Here is a 23,642-nt window from a genome sequence, read left to right on the forward strand (position 1 = left end):
ACACAGTTCAAATGGTAAAACGTGGAAACATTGATGTGTACATTTTTTAGGTGGTATAATGTGTTAATGGTGATTATAAATAACTACAAATAATGATTATTTTTTACTGTTTATTAATCTGTCGATTAATGTGAAAAATGCCAACCAGTGTTTCCCGAAGCCAAAGGTACAGCCTAAAATGTCTTGCTTTGTCCCGACTAACAGTCCACAACTATAAGATAATCAGTTTGTCATCATGGACGACTAAAGAAACCAAAAAATATTAGAAGCTGGGATCTGAGAATTTTACAGAATTTTAATGATTTAAATAATACGTTTTCATTCCAAATTTGCTCAGAACATTTAATTAATTATCAAGTTACTTGGCTATTAATTTGCTGATGATCAACTAATTGATTAATATAGTATTTGTTGCAGATCTAATAGTGATAAGGCCAAAGGATCCAGCAGACCAAGACAAAAGTCATTTGTAGCTCCTCATCCCAACCTAAGATCTCTGTGCTTTCTAAAAGAAGGCATAACACATTGTTTTAGACATGGAATACATCATCTAAACACTGTTGTGTGCATTTAGGATCTTACTGGTACATCTTTACTTTGTCTGGTATGACTAGAATGTCATGGCGGCAAGTGTTAGTTGTAGAGCTGCTGTCAGTTTGCAGGCTTAATGACTCTTCTCTAGCTAAGCTTCGGTTATGCACTTTTCACATTCACCTTTATACTGTTATTGTGACTTGGGGCCACAGTGACTGTTTAATAGTGTTACTTTAATATTACAGTTTTTCACAATTGCTAAGACACATTTCTTGAAACCTCCATCCTGTTCTCAAAACTGTAAACACAAAACCCAATTTCCAAACCACAGTTACAAAACTGCTGGCTCTTCTTGCAAAACTGAACTTTCGCCTCAAAACAGTTTCATCTGCACTCAAAACCAAACTATGTTGTCACATCAGGCTCTAAGCCAATCAAAATGAAAACACTACTGAGCAGTCATTATAAACTGCACACAAAAAAAAATCAAAAAAATACAATGTTCGTGGCTCCCTAAGAATGTTGTGTGTACAGAAAATCCATTAAAAAAAAAAAAAAAAAAAATCGTAACTCAGGATGAACATTTTCATACAGTAAAGAATAAAGTTGTGGAAAAGGACAAAATGTAAAGGAGAATATTAATTCTACAAAAAGTGAACTGCAGTAACAAAAATCTACATACTACATAGTATTGTATGAACTGTGATGGACTTTTCCCCCAGTCTCCTTTATATTGGCAAATATGTATACAGTAATGAAAACTTTCAATGACAGAAGACATGTTTACATGTTCTCTTCTCTGAATCTCTGGATTTAGTGAACACAGAGAATCTGCTGATGTTGCGGCTTTGTGCTGCTTCCCTCATTATCTTTCCATGAACAAGAACATGGTTTGTTACAGCAGCTCAGATTTCATCCCAAATTGCTTTTTTTTTTTTTTTTTTTTTTTTGTCTTGCTCTTCCTTGCCCCCTCTTCTTCCTCAACATGCCCCATCTCTTCCACTCACTCTTCCCATGTCTCCGATAGCTTCTGTCAATTGTTGATATGAACCCTCAACTGTCAACAACCTGGGAGATCTGAACTGCCTTATATTGGCTCAATCACATCATTTGCAACAAGTGTCATCAATTTTGCGCCGTTGTGTTTAAAATATGAAACCTGTGCTTTAATTGTGTTCAGCTTTCGCTACCTGTGGTCACCATTATGCATCACTAGTGCATCACAGTAAAAAAACGTGTTTTAGTGAGTGAGAATGTGTTAAAGGTTTTGCAAAAAGAGTCAATGTCTGCTAACTGTGTTTAACTCTGTGACAATCGTTTGTGGTTCAGGCTACTGAGTATTTGGTTCAGAGAATGGGGTTTAGGGTTTTAGCAATTCAGAAAAACTGTAAATATCTGAATAACGTTTTTATTTTTAGTTTACTTATAAAACACAGCTTCAAATCGCACAGTATACTAACTCTATGTTTGCGAAGGGGATTCCAGTCATTTGTCATTTGTCCCATGTGAAGTTGTGAAGTTCAGACAAAAAGACGAAAAGAAAAAAAATCTTTTGCCAAATAGGAATCGCTGTTTTACATCACGTGACCAAACACGGAAGTAGAGTCAATCTGCTGCTGCTGCAACAACTTTTCATTCAGGGGAAGGCGAATACCCAAGATGGAGCTCTCATTTTGAAGCATTTATAAAGTACTTTAAGGTCACAACTGCGTTATTTCTGACTATTTGGTTGCTTAAATTAAACAGAGACAGAATGACTCAGGCGGAGAAGGAGCAGGAAAACGGAAAGGAGAAAGAAAAAGACCGAGACAAGGAGAAAGACAAGGAGCAGCAGCGCGGCGTGAAAAGACCCATCGCTCCCCCGGCTATCCCGGAGCCTCTGCAGGAGGTCAGATGGAAAATGAAACGTTTATCTGTTGTTTTATTTCCAAAATGTAGCCGAATATCCGTGTCTGATTGTTTATAAGTCAGTATTTTTAGTTTTCTCAGGCGCGGCCTGTTTTCTGGGCTGAAAGGCGCCTCATGTAAGTTTCTTTGCCCATCGATGACTTTTAATTGGGCTTATTTCCTGTCGTATTGGGATGAGTGTTTATTAATGGCTCTACAGTTGTTTCCGTTAATCATATACACAATAAAGTGGGAGTGGTTTTGCAAAAAGCCCATTGCAAGTCCCAACAAAAGCCCTGAAGGGATGTCTTCATTTGAGCACGACATGAAAACCGCAGATGTTGATCAACATGAGAAATATGTGTAATCGTCGACAGCTTTCCTGAATGTCTGAGCCACTCTTTTGGGGGTCATTGGCTGTCATTAGGTGGAAGGTTTGATCAATTTCACAGTCAGTGTCTGGTTTTTGCATAAACATGACACTATAGGTCAGAAGTATGTGGACACTTTTGCTTTTGGACTATTTTCATGGTTTACGCCTAATCATATTGCTATAGTATACAATATCATAGACAGCAATGTGCTTCCAACCTTGTGAGAACTCATTTATTTAATTTATTTAAAAAAAAATGTCTTTAAAACAATTAGTTGTCAAAATAGTTGACAATGAATCATCTATCAATCAATTAATTAACTAATCGTGGCAGCTTGGGTTTACTGTCCTCTTCAGAGCCCTGACCTCAACCTCACCCAACACCTTTAGGATGAATTGGATCATTAGCTTATCAATCAGCATCAGTGCTCCACCTCACTGAAGCCCTTATGGCTGAATGGGAACAAATCCAGGACAGGCTCCAAAATCTTGAGGAACGTCTTCCTAGAGGGGTGCAGGTTGCCATAGTAGCATATAAGACCCCATTGTTTAAGAAAGAAATGTTCACCAGTCCCACGTACGAATAATGTTCAGGTGTCCACATATTGTTCCCCACGTATTTAAACCTTTTGTTCAACCGATGTGTTGAACAAAATTGTGATTCTTCTTCTGGTCTCGTGAAAATGTAACAATTTGTTTCTCCTCTTTCACAGCAAATACAAAGCAATTTTATAGTGGTCATCCACCCCGGTTCAAGGACGCTCCGCATTGGCCGAGCAACAGACAATCTTCCGTTGATGGTCCCACATGTAATCGCACGCAGACACAAGCAAAGTGGACAGCCCAGATATGAAGATGCGTGGCTGCTGAGAGAAGGTCTAAATGTATGTCGCACATAAGCAGATACAGTCACAATATAAACTCTGTGTCCTACTCCACTGGGCTGAAATTAAGCTCATGATGGTGTCATTTTACTTTTACCGTCATTGCTTCAACCTTCTCTCCGACAGAAACCAGAGAGTAATGAGCAGAGGCAGAATGGGCTGAAGATGGTCGACCAGGCCATCTGGTCCAAGAAGATGTCAAACGGAGTGCGGAGGACGCCCGTGTCTGCTGAACAGGTTTGTTCATGAAGGAGACAAACTGGGAGGACACAAAGAATTGATGCGTAGATGTAACTCTGCAATATCAAGTGTGATAAATAACTCTCGTGTTTACATCAGTTTCTTATACCTGTTGTGTTTATGTGTGTTTGTTTAGGCCAGAGCGTATAACTGTCAGATCCGTCCGGCAGTGCTGGACAGCAGCTCCAGAGTAAAGTGGACAAACACGAGCCACCATCCTCCTCATCTGGTGGGAGAGGAGGTCAGTGCACGTGTCTGAACAACTTCACAGCTCCTTTGAAATAAAACATGTAAAACTGTGCATTATCTAAAGTCTTTATCTGTTTTTATCCATTTTTATTCATCTTCCTCCGTCCTGCCATCTTGCAGGCTCTTTATGTAAATCCATCCGACTGTTACAACATCCACTGGCCGATGGTCAGAGGTCAGCTCAACGTGCACGCAGGTCCCGGAGGCTCACTGACCGCCGTCCTGGCTGACCTTGAGGCAATCTGGAGTCATGTCATTCAGAAGCAGCTGGAGATCCCCCTCAAAGATTTGAAGGTAGAAGGAACCTCTACAGATCTTCACGTGTGTTTCTTCTGTGGGACATGTTGAAACTAGAAAACAGTAAGTGTTTGAGAAGAGATAAAACAAGACTTTATTTATCCCACAGTGAGGACATTTTGTAAAACAAATGAAGAGAGGATCATGACAACTGAATTGACTCGGGCAGGTCTTGGTCCTCCACACACCAAAGAAATGTGCTCTGTAAAGCTTGAAATTTAGTTTAAACTAGGCTTATCACGGAAAAGCTCTTGTCACATTTATGCTTAATTTTTTTTTAACTGGTTTCCAGTATTACAGATGCGTCCTGTTGGTCCCTGACATCTACAACAGGCAGCACATCAAGGAAGTTGTCAACATGCTGCTGCTTAATATGGGCTTCTCAGGTATTTTACATATACTGTACATATATGGCTGTTGACAAGACAACATAAATATAAACTGCTCCATCCAAGCCTTCTCTCTTAACGCCAGCTTACTTTATGTTGTGTGTGTGCGTGTGTGTGTGTGTAGCTATCATCGTACACCAGGAGTCCGTGTGTGCTACATTCGGCAGTGGGTTAAGCAGTGCCTGTGTCGTGGATGTAGGCGACCAGAAGACTAGTCTCTGCTGTGTAGAGGACGGAGTGTCCCATCGGAACTCCAGGTAGGCCTAAGAGAGACTTTTATTTTTTTAAATTTCTGTCCATGAAATAATTTACAAGATTATAATTGGCAAAGAATATTGATCCCTTTTACACAAGAAACCCAGAATGGTAATACAGATAACTGAAAGTGAATGTTTGGTAAAAGTTAAGTTATAATGTTGATGTTTTTATTTGAACATTTTGAACATTTTGCGTATGCACTACATGGTATGTTCTGTCCGTCTGTCTGTTGGACTCTGCAGGATGTGTCTGGCATACGGCGGCTCAGATGTGACCCGCACTTTGTTCTGGCTCCTGCAGAGGGTGGGATTTCCCTACAGAGAGTGTCAGCTGTCCAACAGGCTGGACTGTCAGCTGCTGCAGCATCTGAAAGAGACCTTCTGCCATTTAAATCAAGTGTGTGTTGGTCCCAGTGGGGGGATTGTTTTGGGGAACAGTAGATAGGTTTATTCGTTTCACAGTTTTACCTTTATGTCTTGTTAAATAATGGTAGTTTTACTCCAGAAGTTTGCAGTCACTCAAATGCATCTTTCCTCTGCTTGTTCTTAACAGGACATATCAGGACTACAAGATCATGAATTTCAGACACGTTTCCCAGAAGCCCCAGCTCTTTTGTACCAGATTCGACTCGGGGATGAGAAATTACAGGTAGTTATTTCAAACGGTTATAAAAGACCTTGCTGTCTTAAGATTGGTGCTGAAGTACTTTTTACAGAGTTCATTGTATGTTCAGGCAGCTGGGAATTGGGAATGTTCCTATTTGTCTCCTCTTTAGGCACCCATGGGTCTTTTCTACCCGACCACATTTGGCATCGTAGGTCAGAAGATGACATCACTTCAGTACCGCTCCCAAGGCGACTCGGAGGATCCGCATGATGAACACTACCTGCTGGCCACACAGAGCAAACAGGACCAGGTAACACACATAGACATGGAAACATTTCATACACTGGATTAAATCTCATTTCTTCAGACAGAATATTTCTGGTTCTTGTTTTATTTCGACTTATTCTACCATCTTCTCCAACAGTCCTCCAAATCTGCTGCTGACCGCAAGGCTATTTCCAGACCAGGTGGAGGTTTGGATGGCGAGATGAGCGGTCAGGGAGGGATTGGGGAGCTATCCGACCTGCCTAGGGGGTGTGGGAGTGGAGGAGGCGGCGGTGGAGGAGGGACGCAGGGAGAGATGGAGCTTGGGCCTGCCCAGGGAGAGTGCCTGATGGGGGCAGGAGAGGCGGAGGAGCCCCTGTCTGCTCACCTCTCCAGGAAGACCGCCATCATGAGCCAGTTTGAAAGCAAAGCATTGGGACTGGATAAAGCAATCCTGCATAGCATTGACTGCTGTGGTAAGAAAGTAGAAGGTGAAGTGAGAAAAAGACCAAGTAGTAAGACAAGAGAGGGAAAAGTGCAGTACACTGGGGAATTGTGGAGATATGAGTTTATGAAACATAAACAATACAGTAAAAAGTGCAGGATGAGGAGGAGGACAGATGTTTCATCATGCTCAGGATGTCCCGTTCTAACTCGCGTTGTCTATTTGATTGACAGCATCAGACGAAACCAAACGGAAGATGTACAGCTCCATCCTGGTGGTGGGAGGAGGACTCATGTTTCACAGTGCTCAGGAATTTCTGCTGCACCGCATCATCAACAAGATGCCGCCCTCCTTCCGAAGGCTGGTAGACAACGTGGAAGTCATCACACGGCCAAAGGTAATCCGAGACACTTAGGCTCAAGAGTGTGTTGCATAACATGGTGGCCTTCCTTTTTTTCAGCTAAGATTGTGCCACACACAATTAACTGTACATAAAGTATGTGCTGAAAGAGATGGGTAACAAAATACTGTATACCAGTTCTCTCATGTATTGTAAATTGCTGTGCATGTGCTGTAGGACATGGACCCTCGGCTGATATCGTGGAAGGGGGCTGCAGTGCTGGCGTGTCTGGACACCACACAGGAGATGTGGATCTACCAGAGGGAGTGGCATCGCTTCGGTGTCCGAATGCTCCGTGAAAGAGCTGCCTTCGTCTGGTGACACCAAACACGTGTGAGTGTGAAGCAGACTGCAAAGAGACAACTTGTCGGTCAAGTTGATAGAACTCTTCATCACTCACAGGGTCACCCAGTGTCTTGGGATGAAAATCTAGTGTTTTTCAGAAGCAAAAAAACTCCTGAAACCAGCTGTGTACACACAGTGGGGATTTACAATGACAGTATCATGCGGACAAGTTTAGCAAAGCTAACGCCATGTTAAAAATTGACACCAATCTTTATCTTTAGATTAACAGCAAGAACCGAGATGTCGTTGCTGTGTAACTTTGGATCAGTTGTTGATAGGAGAGGCAGTTTATTTGTTCTTCTGTAAATAGTGCTGTAATTCTTCCATGTTCATGGATGTCTGAAACTGTAAATAAACCTATATCATTTGGATACACAGTATTTGCATTTATTAAGAACAAAAAAAATCCCTGTTTGGACTTATCAGCATGTTGAATTTTAACACAGGATTGGCAAATCATATGTATTATGTAAATGTTGCAGCTAATTTTTAAGAATAACAAATACCTCCACCTGCTCTGCCATTAGCCAGAATATTTTTAAGCCACCAAATCACCCACTCTATAGATTTAACTTTGTATATTTGTACATTATTCATAACTTGCCAGTATTGCACAGCTCTACATAAAGCCAAGGTATGTTATTACCAAGTGTGACAGCAATGGAACAAACAGACAAACTCAGTATTAACTTTTTATTCAAACAGCAGGATACAAAACAAAGACAAACTAAGTGGTGATTTACAACAGGGCTGATTGTAACCGGAATGCTAGTAACACATATCTAATGGAGCGGTGCGACTCCATTATACGAGGGGCAGAAGCAGGAAAGAGGGAGGAAGGGATGCGGATAGCTGCTGTATCGGCCAGTCTGACCCCTACGTGTAGGAATTCTCAGAAAGGCGTCAAGAAACTGCTTGTGGCAGCGGCAGCCGGTGAAGAGGGGCTTCAGCACTGTGACGTCACCATCATACTTTGGGTTCTCAGCAAATGGACGCTGTGCAAAGCCCCACGCCTGCACATGTAGTGCAGGCGTTTACCTGGAGAAGAGTAAGGATGATTCACTGGTGAGGTGATGTATTTACATCATGCCATCTATTGGGCACTTAAAGACCAACTTCAAAACATTAATATTTGTAAGAACTTCTAGTTTCTTGGCTAGTTTTTAGACTAAAACTACTCGTATCTACAGCGATCCCGAGACCTCACCTCACTGCAAGTTGACTATGCAGGAAAAATATGAAAACACAGCCACAGCCAACTCATCTAAATGCACAGATGTGCTGCAAATATTACAGACCATAACGGACATGTTTCCAGTGGGCACTAAAAAATGAATGGGCACATCAAGGAGATGTCTATTGCTGCAATAGCTTGTGACTCATGAAGTTACAGATGTCAACTATTCATACATCTGACATTCAAGCTTCTTGTTTATTTGAATATTCACTTGACTGCACATCTCTTGTGATACAGGTTTTGGAAATAAAAGGTAAAACGGCCTGTTTTAATTCCAAAAAAAGTCTTCCTTACCTTCCTCATCCTCCTCCACCCATTGGTGGAGGGGTGGGACCTGCTCCATGGACTATTCTTCCCATCCGCCTTCTGCCACCAGGGGGACCCGGGGGACTGCAAAAGCAAGCAGACAAGTCAAAGAGCAGCTGGACAAATGTTGGAAACATGAGGCTACTTCACTCACAGCAGCATTTGTGACTACAGATCTCAGGTGAGGACATTCCCTGGGTGATACTTTTTAAAAAACAAAAAATTATGGTAACCTGTGGATCCAAAAATTACACAATATACCCTTTTTTCCCCCCTTTGCAGTGATACCTCGTTCTAAATGAAATAGTCAGTTCTTCCATGTAGTGGCTGCAAGCTGCCACTCAGATTACACTCGTACCATCAGTGAGGAACATGTAGTAGATTGCTTTTCTATTATTATCTTATTGCTTCTGTATGCTGCTGAAACGAAAAACATTTCCCCTCGGGGATTAATAAAGTAACTACCTAACCTACCTAACCTAGATGTCCCCAGTGTGTGAGAAACAGTAGAGAAATGCCTCTGGGGACTTACCCTCTGCCATCAGTGAAGCGTGATGAACCACAGTTTCCTTCCTTCGTCATGTCGGGATGAACTATTGTCTTAAAACTGGTAGAGGGCAAATAGGATCAGAGAGGACAGCAGTGTTACGTAGGTTCAAACATCGCAGTTTTCTCAATTCGGCTCAGAGCAGTGCTGAAATAAAGCCTCACAGAGCTGCTGATGTGGCTGTAGAGTCTTGTAAGTGTCCCACTTCACCACACCAGTTTTTTTTTTTTTTTTTGTAGCAGCAGGTTAATAATGTTAAAAAAATAAATCACAGCATCATTTAACATCAGAAAATCCGATAACATCTTTCAAAAGGTCCCACATCCATTCCAGAAATAAGGTGGCCACCTGGTTGACTTGAGTCGGTGGTCACGTCACTGATTGACTTACAAAAGGCCGATGAACTCCACTGCTCCCCAGAACAGATCAACCAGTAACGATAGTCGCCATGGTGACTGTGTCCTGCTGTCCAGGACCTGACCTGAGAGAGAAGTAGGTGAGACAACAGGGATGAGGGGGACAGAAGACACGAGAGTCTGGTGATGTTGTTCAGTGTCGAAAACCAAAAGTGGATGTTCGTCGTCCTCTGAAGAGAACCGATGTAAAGCGATGTGGCGCTTTTCTAAACATCGGACATTCAGACTCGGTCAACTGGGGCTTCAATACAAGAGACAGCAGAGCGCGACACCCGTATCCGAGTTTAAAATCATCGTAGCCATAAGGTGCTTTTGGAAAACGAGGTACCTCTTTATGTTACATCGCTGAAACTTCACCACCTCACAGAGGAGGATGTTTTTCCTGCTGCGCAGGTTCAGCCGAGCGGAGCTAGCTCACGAGCTAATCGACTATATTCGGCCTGTATGCTCTTCTAACTTAACACGTTCCTGTCAAACACAATGTTGAATGTACAAACTACTGGGACCGGGAAGCTGCACGTTTGTTTTAACGTCGAGAAAACGGTTGTATATGACAAACCACTTACCGTTGGACACGTACACCATCTTCTGAAATGAACCGCTTTCACAGCTCTGTTTACGATTGGCGTTACATTTCCGGGTCCGTTGTTGCGTCATTTCATTGCGCATGTGCAGCCGTTGTGGAAAAAACAAACAAACAAATACAATACGGAGCGCTTTTTATGGAACAAAATAAAACATTTAGCCCCCTTTACTGTCACTATTTTCAATGCAGCACATTTCTTTTGAATATAAAGCTTTCTATAGATATATTTTACAGCCATTGTTCATGTATTACAGGGGTGTCAAACATACGCGGGCCGGATCCGGGCCAGGGGATCCAGCTCGGCCCGCCGGATGACTTTGCTAAGTGTGAAAATTACAGAAAGACATAAATTGCATTTCTATGAGAAAATGGAGGTTTATGAGTACAAACGTTTTGTTATATATTTTTTTTTAATCGATCCAGTAATTGCTTCAAAAACAGCGTAAATGGGCTGATGTCTGAGTTTTTGGTCTTTATGTTTCTGGTTTATTGTAGAAAGATCTTAAAATAGGGTTTATCATCCAAAAACCTTCACCAATGATTTAAACAAAGAGAAATATTGTCGTTATGTATGTGTTATTATGCTATGATTTTACTGGTCTGGCCCACTTGAGATCAAAGTGGGCAGTATGTGGCCCCTTAACTAAAATGAGTTTGACACCCCTGATGTATTAGGTACACACGTCAACTTAAAACTATGGCATCTTGCAGACGATATGTAGTGCCTGAATTTATTGCGTTATGTTGCAAGAACCAATTTCACACTGCACTGATAGAGAGGAGAATATTTTAAACAAGTACAGACCACCTGTGTATTTTATAATGTAACATTTTAATATGCAAAACAAACTGTACAGTACATGTGTTGTTACATGCTTCGTGTCCCATTTCCCTCCAAGCCAGTGCTTTACACATGCATGTGCTACATATGTGCAACGTTTAGTAAACAAAAGCAAAGACAGCCTAATAGAGATGTGATGATTCAGAGCAAATGCATTATGGTGGAGTAATCAGTTATTAATCAATACTGTGAGGGAGTTTTCATTCATCAGGCTTTTCTGTCTTCCTCGAGTTTCTCTACCTCCATAGCGAAGAGTACGCAGTGCCTGTGAATTTCATTTTATTTTGACAGTCGACATTTTGTAAAAGGACACAAAAAGTACTTTATCATTCAGCGCCATCCCATCGTTTGCTGAACAAATGTTCTCAAACCCAGAGTTTGAGATTTTCACTTCACATTCAACTTGAGACTTACTGGAACTTAAGAGAGTACTTTATTTTTTAACTTAAATCTTACCAAAGTTTTACATTACATATTTGTCAATCACCACCAAAACCTATGTTAAAAAGGAGAACTGAACAGCTTGTGGAACCAAGAGTAGTTCAACAAGTTAGCAAGTTTTTTTTTTTTTTTTTACACAGGTTTTTTTGAGCCAGTGGAGAAACTTGTTTAGTCTATATTTTCCAGGACTTTTCCTGAAATCTAGTTTCAGCTTGGTTTCACACTTAAACCATTTGAGATTTTTAGGACACAAACTCAGAAAGACCATGCTTTACAGTACAACACAATCAGATGGAAAGTAAAACAGCAGATACATTTTCAGCATGGCACAGGTCCAAAGCTAGGAATTTATCAATTCCGTATATGTGTTGAATTAAATGTTTGGCACTGAACATTATCATAATATTCTGTTGAACATCTACAGTATGAATAGGTTAACCTATTTAGAGTCATTCTCAACAATATACTTTGAAGTTAGAATGTTTGCTTCTCAACCAAGAAAATAAGAAAGATTGGAAAAAGTCTTAATATTGCACAGCAATGCATGTACCATGCAAAATAAATCATCAAAAGTGAAAAAGGAAATGTTATTTCAGATCAATGATCACATTTAACAGTTAGTGACATTAAGGGGTGAAGGCATTCTGTGGTTTCCCTTAACATGACAGATTTGGACGTATAAGAAAGGCTAAAATATAACACAATAGACCATATTGTTCCTTTTGACGAGTCTCAGCTTCAGGTTCTTCACTCATGATATGTCTGTGAGTTTTGATCTTTTTCACCGGTCTGGGATTCAGGTCTCGTGCTATTTTCACCAGCCTTTTGTGTGTTGTACTCTTCTTCCTCTTGGGTTTCAGTTTGTATTCCCTCATCAGATTGTTCTGTGTTGTACCTTTGGACACTTTCCCGGAGTTCAGATATCATATTGTGTCCAACAGGTCTTTGTGTGCCGCGCTCTCTGGCAGCTGTTTGCATTTCAGGTCTTGCGCTCTCTTCACCAATATTTTGTGCGTCACACTCTTCACCGGGTTCAGGGTTTTCCCCATCTGGCTTCTGCGTATCAGTCTCTGGTTTCCGACTGGCTGCTCCTCTAAAGATACCAGCTTTGTGAAGCTCACGCCGTATGGTCTTTATTGAGACAGCGTGAGAAAGGTGTCTGTTTAGCTCCGTGGTGATTTTTGATGCTGTGTACTCAGGATGCTCATCGACTATCCTGAGAAGAGTCTGTCTATCCTTTTCAGTGAGCTTAGACTTGCGCCCGCTGTTCTTCTTCGCTGATGCTGTTCGTCCGTGTTTGATGTAAACAGTCATGACTCTGGAGACTGTTCCTCTCGCCACGTTGAACAGCTGCGCAGTTTTTGTGACAGATGCACCTGACAGTCGTGCAGCAACTATCTGGCATCTTTCAAACTCTGTTAGGTCACTCATGCTGCTTTAAATGTCCTGTTTAAGTGCTGGCTGTGTCTTTTTGAGCCAATAAACTAGCAGCAGGCTACTTAATGCTCCAAAGTCCTCTCTCATATGGTGCTACCATTATTTTGTAGAGTGATGCGGAGACATCCTTGCCAAGCTGTTGAAGTGCACCGTGTCCTCCGCTATAAATGGATGCAGAAAGCAGTAACAAGTTAAATGAATTATTAGAGAGTTTCATTATTTAAAACAGCAAGAAATAAGTGCATGCTAAACCACAGAGAGAGAGAGAGAGAGAGAGAGAGAGAAAAGCGTAATAGTCAAATAACAACTATAACTGGAAAAAAGAACTCAAACACTTTATAATACAACTAATATTTTTACCCTGCAGTGGCTGAAATGCATTTAGAGTAATTATTTAGTCTTAGTTCAGTTTTGAAACCTGCTAATTCATTTGTCGAGTATGTAACGCAAATTTAAGGCAGCAGGAAGGAGGGGGGGGGCTACTGAATTATCTTCCATCAACGAAATGCCTCTTCAGAGGAAGGTGATCTTTGAGAGTCATGCCTGTGAATGGAACACCCAGGAATGTGCAACTGGCTGCAGCGTGATGTACTTACAGCTTGTACACCGTATTCAGCTTGTCCACTTCCACGGTTGTCCGAGCTGTGTTTTTGTTTCACCAGGAAGTGGAGTACTACTGGTTCCGGTTAAAGACTTCCAGAATAAGAGCGCCATCGCTATTACTCTTCAGCCTCTACAGCACTCAGGCTGTTGGTGCTGAAAGGGAGGTGGACTAAATAATGTAAATTCGACCTTAAAAACAATTCTTATTCCGAGGATACCAAATTAGGGTGCAACTAATGATTATTTTAATTATTGAATAATTATGCATTATGACCATAAAGGTTTTTTTGTTTTTGAAGCAGTCTTAACTGTTATTCTTCATTTGCTGCTGCGTCTGGTGGGCATGACACAGACTGAAGGTCATTCCTCTCTTGTGGTTAAAGTGAATACAGAAGAGATGGTCAGCACAGTAATCCAACACAATAAAAAGGGCATCATCATCATCATATAAATCACATGTATTTTGTCATGTTAACATCCCTGCAGATGCATTGGTAATATAGCTCCTCAAACACAGAAAAAAAAATACAGCACATTTTATTGTGTTTGAATTAACAAAACAGGTTCATGTCAACACCTTTAAAGGCCATTACATTTTTTTAAATTTTTTTTTACACCTTTTAGTTTTTTTCCATTTGAATCCTTAACAAAATGAAAAAATTCACATTATTAGAAAATAAATAAACATGTAAATGGACAGTAGTGGATTAACACCAGCATGCAACCTGCTGATACAAGCATACATGAGGCAAAACTCTCTGTGAATTATTTTTTGTGTTTCCATTGTTTCTATTTTTTTTGGGGGGGGGGAGGGAATAAATAGTTACTGTTTCTGGTAGTTTTTATTATATGTGCGTACTAAAATGGTGCAGCTAAAGAAAAATCTAGCACAGTTTAGTGTCATTTTCCAAATGTGTTTCCCCCTCGCCGGCACATTGGACAGAAGCATTTGAAACATGCACATAGTCGGAGACCGGTGCCACTCGTTTAACTTGAAATAAAGTTGAACCTTATAAATCACAAAACAATGATTAAACCTGAAAATGGAAAATGTTCAATCGTGAGCAAACTTGGTTAAATGAAGGCATCCTGTTGCTCAATGCAAACAATAACAGTGCAAAATACAGCACAACAGACCAAGTTTGATTTCATTTTATTTATTTTTGTGTATATAGTCTGTGTGTGTGTGCATTTATTCATTGCCCTTTTTTTTTTCTAAAATTATAATTTTTATCTATCTTATTTTATGTATACGTATTTGTAAATTCTTTTCATATTGTGTGCACCTTTTTTGTGTTTCTATGCTGCTGTGACGACTAAATTTCCCCACTGTGGGATATATATACATATATAAATCTAATCTAAATTACGAGTTGTCCGTCTGGGATTCTGATCTTTCGCTGTCTTCATCAGCGTTCAGTGCTTCGACTGCAGAGTCTGAACCTGGTTTCTCACTGGCAGTTCTTCCATTAGCACCTGCGTTTGTCCGTCTTGTCCTTTTTGTCTGTGGTTTGGGCCTGTTGTTTTTCTGTGCTGCTGTAGAGTATCCGTGTTTGTTATAAGCACTCATGACTTTCACCACAGTTCGACCCGACACGTCACATAACTGGGCAGTTTCTTTGACCGACAGCCCTGCAATCTGGGCACCAACTATTTGGCCTCTGTCAAAGTCTGTTAACTCGCTCATAGTGGAGCCGGAGGTGATGACAAGCACAACTGTCAATCAAGTGAGCTGCTGCCTCTGTGGCTTGGATTTCTTTATGTCAAAGTTGTTGTTGATGTAGTGTCTCTCTTATTTAGTCCACTGAAGTGTAGAGCATGAAGGGGGAGATCACAGGTGAACCTGGATCCTCATCGGCCTTTAAAAGAAATCAAAAGGAGATGATAGGAAATATAGTTATAATGTCAATAATCATAGTTGATTGAAACATTAAAAAAACAATTGCATACTAGTGTAGATGTTCTGAGTTAAACTAAAGGCATTATAAAGACTCCTACAACCATCATGGGGAAACTAACATTACTTGAGGCGTTAAACGAACAACTATAGGAGCTAGACGAAATAACCAAACCCCTATACAGTACACTTCAAATTACTCTGCAGCAGCTCAAACACAATTTTAGGGGATCATTGGTGTTAATTGAGGCTAGCCAGGTAGCAAGCAGCCCTAGCTTCCATCAACAAAATACGTATTCAGAGTAAGTTGATCATTTTAATGTCATGGCAAGACAAATAAACACACCGGCATGCGCACTGACTGCAGTGTTGTACTCACAGCTGAGATAGTACAATGTATTCAGCATGTCCACTGCCACTGTTGCCCGAGTTGCATGTTTCTTTTAACAGGAAAAGGAAAATAACTAATTCCGGTTAAAGATTTTCAGAATAAAAGCACTATGACTGCTGCTTTACAGCACTCAGACTTTTGATGCCCAAAGGGAGAAACCAAAGTATGATAATGAAAAAAAAAAAGGGCATTTACAGTGTTGCAGGCTCGGGCGAGTGGACACCAAGCCAGAGACCTGCCCGTTATGGGTTTTCTCCTTGACTAAACTAATTGTACATGTTAATACTTACCAGCTATTTTCTAGGATCTAGTTTCAGTCAGCCTTGGCTACTCCTTCTGTATTTCTCTCTCTCTCTCTCTCTCTCTCTCTCTCTCTCTCTCTCTCTCTCTCTCTCTCTCTCTCTTTCTTGGTACTTTTTTGTTAATAATAATAGCAACACATTTTTTTTTTATTCCTACAGCACCTTTCATACACAAAATGCAGTTCAAAGTGGTTTCGGAAGAAAAGTAAAACAATCCTCAGCAATACAGGCAGTCAGAACAAGATGCTAAAACTGAATTAATAGGATACCTTTCTGTGGTTCTTGTTAAAAACTTGGCTGCTAAAGTTTGTACAAGCTTCAGCCTATCAATAGTTCTTTCGGTATACAGTACCAGAATAAAGTGTGTTACGATACTGTCTGTGGGAGAGGCAGACTAAATAATATAAATTCAACATTGAAAACAATTCTTATTCGGAGGAAAGCTAATGATTGTTTTAATTATACATTGTCCATATTCTTTTAAAAACGGATCTGGGACCAGTCAGGCTTGTTTTTTTTAAGCAGTTAACTAAGCTGTTCATCTGCTGCTTCTAAGGGTCATAAATCATGAGAAATGAACAACACAACTCCTCTTTAACACTTAACACCTATCGTATTTGTTCCATATCCATGTTTATCCTCTGCATCATACATTACTCAGAATAATTTTGCTGGTTGACATGAACATTTGTGGTACAAGAAGTAAACCACTTGATGTAGGGATTGAGCTTCGTTTGAATCTTTTGAAAAATCCCCCACAAATTTTATATTATGTATATATATATATATATATATATATTGTACAAGCAATATAAAATGTGATTTTTTTAAATTTTTAATTTAATCCCATTTCTGTGTGTGTTTAATATGTGTGTTTGATGCTCCTCTGAATACACTATACAACATTATCCTGAAACAAAGCATGGGGAATGATGTTTCTATTTAAAAGCCACTAGGGGACAGCAGAGACAGAAGAATAGTTAAATGTCCAAATGAAGTGTTTACAAAGTGTCCCCCTGCTCTACCTTCTCATTAACTAACTAACGCTGATAATATACTTTTTTTTTTATTATTTTCATAGGGAGCTTTCTGACCCCTCAAAGTCCCTTTTAGGTTCCCAGAAATCCCTGTGGGAGAAACTAATGAAATAAAAAGAAACAGCTCCACATCTTGGAGGCAACGCGTCTTTGAAGCAACTTGTAACCCCACTGGCGTTCTGCTGCTGCTGCTCCTGATGGTCATGACCCACAGACTGAAGGTCAAAGGTCAACGATTCAGACAAAACAGGGCTGTACTTCTGATGGCTGACCCAGGCAGAAGGTTCAAATGTCTGTAACAGGAGAAGAAATGGTAAGGCGAGTATTAATTAAGTGTATTTTTCCACATTGAAATGTGTATTTATGTACATTTACTACATCATTCAACTGACATTAGTGCAAAGACAGTGAAATGAACCTGTGGCCTGCAGCTGGATAAATAAATATAGCTTCTTTCCCCTTTTATAATCGCTTCTTTTCTCCCAGTTTAGCACTTCCTCTTCCACCTTCAGATCTTTTTAATTTTTCTCCATGTGTCCACATCAACCCCTTCCTCAACCCACCATACTTTCACCCCTAAAAAGACCAGGCTCTTTATTCTTATTTAAAATTTGAGACAAAAAATCTATATCTAACTTTGTGCTGAAAATCAAGCAAACATGGATGTTACACGTCAGCCAAAGTTCATTGTCAAAGGCAATTAAATGTTAAAATGTAAGATACAGCACTGAACAAGCACAGACATTTTAATCATCACATGTCCAACTCTGCAGTTAAGCAGCTGTCACTCAAAGTTTTACTTTGAAGATGACTCTGGTGTTATGTTTGCTGCCGTCATCTAATGCTGCAGAGTGAATTTGGGACCTATTAGATGCCTTTCCACAATACTGTTACAGACCCAAATGTACCAAATTATCCACAATTTCAAAACTAACTTTTTTCCTTTCAATTAAATCTGCAAGCTGGTTTTTGTTTTGTGGTCATATATAATAGTTTACTAAGCAGTGAAATTGCAGAGATCTGAGGTATGCAGTCACTCAGCTCCACCGATCTATAAACTTACTTTATTTTAATTAATGACGCACACAGCTGCAACAGTGATTGTGCTGTAATACACATGGAGGAGGTGAGGGACAGAGCGAGGCTGAAGATGGGAAAAAGAAAGATGATGATGACCAAAAGAATGAAACGCGTGAGAGGTAGTAATAAATTAACTTCTCGATGGCCTTTCCCCTCAACACTCATAGAACTGTCTGGAAATTATTACAGAAGATTGGTCGTGCGTGAGATTTTGAAGGGCTGAGGAGACAGAATGCAAATGGAGGCTGGTTTGTTCACCCTGCTGCACTGATTTTAAATATTTGTGTTTGTTATATGTGATGTGTAAAGGTTTGTGGCAGAAAGACTTTGGCAAACAACTTAAGTGTGGTGGATGCGTGCGTTTTCCTGATTAGGTTTTGAAATGTGGGGAATTCAAGAAAGGCACAGTCAGACTGTTTAATAGAGGTCATAGAGTCATCTGTGAGGGATGCTTTTATGATTTTACGATTGAATGGCACTAATGTTACTTTAAATGTTTTACTGAGCGCGACACATGTAGATCATGAATAGAAAATGTTTGTGATGTTACAGTAGAATAATAAACATTAATTAAAACTGCAAGCAGTGATATGCGGGCCATCGCACGCTACAAGCGAGGTTCCGCATATTCCCACTTGCAGTTAAACATTTTTTCTCAATCTCGTTCCTTATTCTTCTGAAAGAAGGCGACTTTAACATCTTCAAAAACTCATGAAAGCTGGTGCCTGACGCATGTGCAAAGTTTCGTGAGGTTTGGAGCATCATTTGACCTTAAACATCAACTTCCTGTGAAGTTGAAACGTTTAGAGAAATTGAAAAAGTTTTGCATACACTATATATAGGTTATAGGTTGTAGTCAGCCAAAGATTTGTCACAAAGCAGACTATCTCCTGAGAAGATTGGTGGTGCAGTGGTTAACACTGTTGCCTCTCAGTAAGAAGGTTTGGGGTTTGAGCCCCTTTGTTGTGACTTTTTTTTAAATTATTATTATTATACCATAGCATGTCATCTCAATTATGAAAAAAAAAGTCATACTATAGAAGAAAGTGATCCAAAAGTCATTTTTGGGTCACTTTTTGGCTGCCTCGGCACAGGCACACTGATTGATGAAAACAAATTCTTTTGATAACTTTTAATTACAAACATGTTAAGAGGGCACAGACCAAATTTTAAGTCTGTCTGACAAAATCTGTGTCCGTTAACAGTACAACGTGTGAATCGCCAAAAATGGTGACTAAATTCAAAATGGTGGACTTCCTGTTGCGTTGACGTAATGGCGCAATGTAACTTTTTTGTACATTTCGGTGTGATACACATGTCCACCGAATTTCGTGCATGTACGTAAATGTAGCTGCCAGGGCATCTGTACAGGGGGCGCTAGTGAGCTATTTGGCCACGCCCATTCGCGACTCCACTAGAATACGACATTTTTAGCCGGGAGAGACGCGTGTACCAACTTTCAGGAGTTTTTGAATATGATAAAGCCTCCAAAAATGCAGTTGTTTACAGAGAATAATAATAACGCGGAATAATAATTCCTTGAAGAACAATAGAGCTTTTGCACCATCGGTGCTCGGGCCCTAAAAATGTGTTTCTTTATTAACGAACACAGGAAAACACTTTAAATAAATGCAAACCAATCAATAAGCTTTCAATAAATGGATACATGTGACTTACAAATGCCACAGAAATGATCACTGTAATTCAAAACACCTATTACATTTACAAAATACAAAATGAGGAAAAGAAACTTAAACAACAAAAAATACTAAATACTGATGTCCTGGGTTTTAAGGAACCCATCCTCACACTGAATATGACAACATTGGTTGATTGTTGAAAGTTTTTTTTTTAACGTTTATTGTAACTTTTAGTAGTCATTGTAATTATGAAGGGAGCAATGGAGGAAATCAGGTAACAAAGTACAACTATATATAGACTGAAAGGTTGGTGCTTGATTGGATCTGCTGGAGGGATGCACGCTGTAACGCTATTATGCTTTGATTGGTTGTTTCAACATCAGTTACCTGGTCCCTAACCTTTTAACCCAAACCAATATCTTAACCTGAACCGAACCGAACTGCGACCATTTCACAAAGTTTACCATGACGATCTAGGTCTGGTACAACTGGTACTGTCCGATGGTCAAATGACCTTCTCTGTTATTTTATGTGTGAGGATGTGTTGGTCCTATAGAGCATGCTAAAATGTCCATATATGTATTTTTGGGAGTCAGTGGAAATTGTCCTACTGCATGAGGATGTGCTCATTTCAGGAGGATTTTTTTTCTCTCAGATTATGAAGTTGGTGTAAATCCTTTTATTTTCGGGTCAAAACTTTTTAAACCATATATTTAATATTATTTTTTACAAGTTTTATTTGTAATTTGCATTTATTCCTAGCAATGTCACACCACTGTTTATATTGTTTCCTGAGAAGAAGTCTGTGTATTCGTGTATGTGTGTGTGATAGCACTATATTGATGTTGTGCTTGCGTGACCCCCTATACTTTGTAAGGTTTATTAACAGGGGAAACAACTGAATAACTGCGGTCATTTTCATCTAATTGCAACACACACACACACACACACACACACACACACACACACACACACACACACACACACACACACACACACACACACACACACACACATGCGCGCAAACACTCATCCATCATTCTGACAATCAGTTGCTGGTCGGACTCACACACACATATACTTGCAGACCCTTGGTGCTAATGCTCTTCCACTTAGCCTGTGTTTTCACAAGACGTAATGGGTGAATCCATTAGTGTTAAGTAGTGGGGTTGGCTATTTTTCACACCCTCACTTGGCTAAAAGTGGGTCGGCCCTCTCACAATAAGACTAACTTTCAACACAGTCATCACTTAACATGATGAAATACTTGGAAGTTCACACTGTCTGTTACTCCCACTTGGAAGTTCACACAGGCTGTTACTCCCTCATCCTAGCCTCTCATTCTTTAAATTATACGACATCTGTATTCATACATTTTCATGTGACAAGATTAAGCACAAAAAGCATACATTTGTGGTGTTATACATAATCTAATTAAAAACAACAATAACAGTCAAACACAATTACATTTTAAAAGTGTGATATTAAAGAGCACTGCAAGTAAATAAGTGAAAATATTTTCCCCCACAGAGAAATGACATTTCCTTTCAACATCTGAGGTTTAACTAAGAGTCTGTGTTGACAGTAAGTCAGTAGTCTGAAAAAATAATAGAGTGAGTGTATATTTCATGCATGAAAGTGTGTGCACGTGTTAGCATTGGCACATCTACCTGTAACCCAATCATGTGTCCATAAGTAGGAAAGAAGTGTGTGAGCGTGTGTTGGTGAGAGTCTGTATATTTTGGGGCTTCGTTTTAAGAAGGGCTGAGTGTAATTATAGACAGATGAGATTATTTATCTATAGTCTACGTTTCATTAAAGGTCTGTCAGACCGGCTGGAGTCATATGGACGAGGTATAGGACAAGAGAGAAGAAAAGACAGAAAGACGGGGGATGAAAAAGAAAGTTAGAAAAAATGTCCGAGGGAAGAGGAGCATGTAAAGGAATGTTAGCCAAGGCTGTTGTGCTTTCTTTGTTTCGTTCCTTCCTCTTTTTTTTTGTAAACTCCTCCCCTTCCCTTTATTTTCTCTCTAATAACTGGAGCTCTGTGTGTTTCATCTGTTAATGGTTATTGCAGATTAAATATGAGACAGTGCTTGGCTGGCGAGCTGTTCATCTAGACTCAATATTTGGCTCCCGGTGATAAGGAAAAGAAAGGAAATTGCCAGGAGGGATTGGGGCTGTTTGACGTGTATATATATGGGTGGATAATGACATGCTATAGGAAACAGTGGACAAATTACTGAATTACAAATTAGGAGGAGATTTGAAGGAGGGAAGAGAGTCAGAAACTGACAAGAACAAAGAAGGGAAAATCAGAGAAGGAGAGAAAACATTTTTTTTTAAATGTCTTCACATGGAAAGTAAGTTCTGTAAGGTGGTTATGATGTGCGAAAAGTTCTTTATGTAAATGCTGACCAGTGTTGCTTAAAGTGGTCAATGTTCATACTGAATCAGAAAAATCCCATATATTTCATTACTTCTCCTTCTAATAACTTCTGTAAGCAACTAAACCGTTATTAAAGTCTTTAAGATTATATTTCGGCCACTTTCTTTAATATTAAAAAAGTCAGTGGTGACTTGAAGCACACTGATGATCATGTGGTGTATGTGTTTTCTCATTTCAATCAGCTCCACCCTCAAAATTCACATCCATAAAAGTGCAAACATATTATCAGCAAAATACACTTAAAGCAACATTATGTAACTGAAAAGTGGCAACAGCGACCTCTGTGGCCACGATTGTAACTACAGGTTTCTAGCGCCTCAACTTCTGCATGTCGACAGCGCAGGATAAGCCCCAAACCGACAGCTCTCAAGGCCACTGTAGCTACACTTACACCAATGCATTCCCATTCCCAGTGCATCAAATATGACTGTTTCCAGGGCGTCAAATACTGACGTTTTCTCAAAGCACACTGCACATCGTTTCATGTGTACATATAAGGTGCCATATGCCTTATGTTTAGGCACCAAAAATTACACATTTATGGTTAGATCCTGGTTTGGGTTACTTAAATGAAAACCACATAGACTTTTGCTTTATCATATACTCGATCACCAGTCTCCTGGCTGAAAGTCCTGGGTTTGTTTGATCCAGCCACCTCGACCGCATTCTCATTCTTTGTACTTTGTCACATGATTTTTTGACCCGCCTCATTAAGGCGCATAAGACATAAGGTACCTCTTGCGTATGTCTGACTTGCAAAAGGGCACATTCTGCAAATCTTTCTGATGCTAATGTCTGCGACAAAAACGGCAGTATTTGATGCCCTCGGAATAACAATGGTCTGCATATATTCATAGAATCTGGTGTTGTATACGTAACTAATGTTCTTTTCTACTTCCAGAATGAAAGAAAAAGGACACCGGTGCCGGCAAAGCCAGAATTTAAGGCCAAGATCGAGTCCTCCTGTGCTGGACATGTTCGCAGGTTGCTGAGTAAAGTTCACTGTGGAGCGTTTTGGCACATAAGATAGCATACCTAAGGAGTATGACGCCAGGAATATCAGACCCCTGAGATCCTTGCATCCGCTTGTGATGGAAACACTGCCCTTGACAACAAGAAGACCAGCATCAGCCCCTGCCACCTGCAGCTGGCCATCTGAAACAACGAGGAGCTCAACCAGCAGCTACTATCCAATAGTGCACGTAACACCGGAGATTCTACCTGATGACTTAAGTTACAAGTGAAGGTACCATTAAAAGGA

At 40.1% G+C, this 23,642-nt stretch overlaps 2 protein-coding genes across 2 annotated transcripts; one reads left to right on the top strand and one right to left on the bottom strand.

The window, feature by feature from the left end:
- The first annotated feature begins 1,084 nt into the window (after positions 1–1,084).
- Positions 1,085–7,548, top strand: actr8 (actin related protein 8). The gene is made up of 13 exons (XM_069693844.1): positions 1,085–2,422; positions 3,508–3,678; positions 3,805–3,915; positions 4,055–4,159; positions 4,288–4,461; positions 4,757–4,850; positions 4,978–5,110; positions 5,354–5,507; positions 5,664–5,759; positions 5,887–6,027; positions 6,142–6,457; positions 6,660–6,823; positions 7,004–7,548. The coding sequence occupies exons 1-13, from the start codon at positions 2,288–2,290 to the stop codon at positions 7,145–7,147; spliced, it is 1,938 nt and encodes a 645-aa protein (XP_069549945.1). The 5' UTR covers positions 1,085–2,287; the 3' UTR covers positions 7,148–7,548.
- A 1,150-nt stretch (positions 7,549–8,698) lies between these two features.
- Positions 8,699–10,320, bottom strand: selenok (selenoprotein K). Its single transcript, XM_069693846.1, has 4 exons — positions 10,244–10,320; positions 9,652–9,742; positions 9,247–9,321; positions 8,699–8,798 (listed from the first exon to the last, which is right to left on the bottom strand). The coding sequence occupies exons 1-4, from the start codon at positions 10,260–10,262 to the stop codon at positions 8,699–8,701; spliced, it is 285 nt and encodes a 94-aa protein (XP_069549947.1). The 5' UTR covers positions 10,263–10,320.
- Positions 10,321–23,642: the final 13,322 nt, after the last annotated feature.

The sequence above is a fragment of the Brachyistius frenatus genome, unplaced genomic scaffold (assembly GCF_029030835.1).
Source record: "Brachyistius frenatus isolate BFR_SWC_R1_liver_20210118 unplaced genomic scaffold, ASM2903083v1 Contig_16, whole genome shotgun sequence".
NCBI lineage: Eukaryota > Metazoa > Chordata > Actinopteri > Embiotocidae > Brachyistius > Brachyistius frenatus.

What these genes read in the sequence shown, in the direction of transcription:
- actr8 (XM_069693844.1), top strand. Translation starts at nt 2,288, where the DNA reads ATGACTCAGGCGGAGAAGGAGCAGGAAAACGGAAAGGAGAAAGAAAAA. An exon ending in GCTTAATATGGGCTTCTCAG is followed by an intron (nt 4,851 to 4,977) that starts GTATTTTACATA and finishes GTGTGTGTGTAG; the next exon opens with CTATCATCGTACACCAGGAG. An exon ending in CCTTCTGCCATTTAAATCAA is followed by an intron (nt 5,508 to 5,663) that starts GTGTGTGTTGGT and finishes TGTTCTTAACAG; the next exon opens with GACATATCAGGACTACAAGA.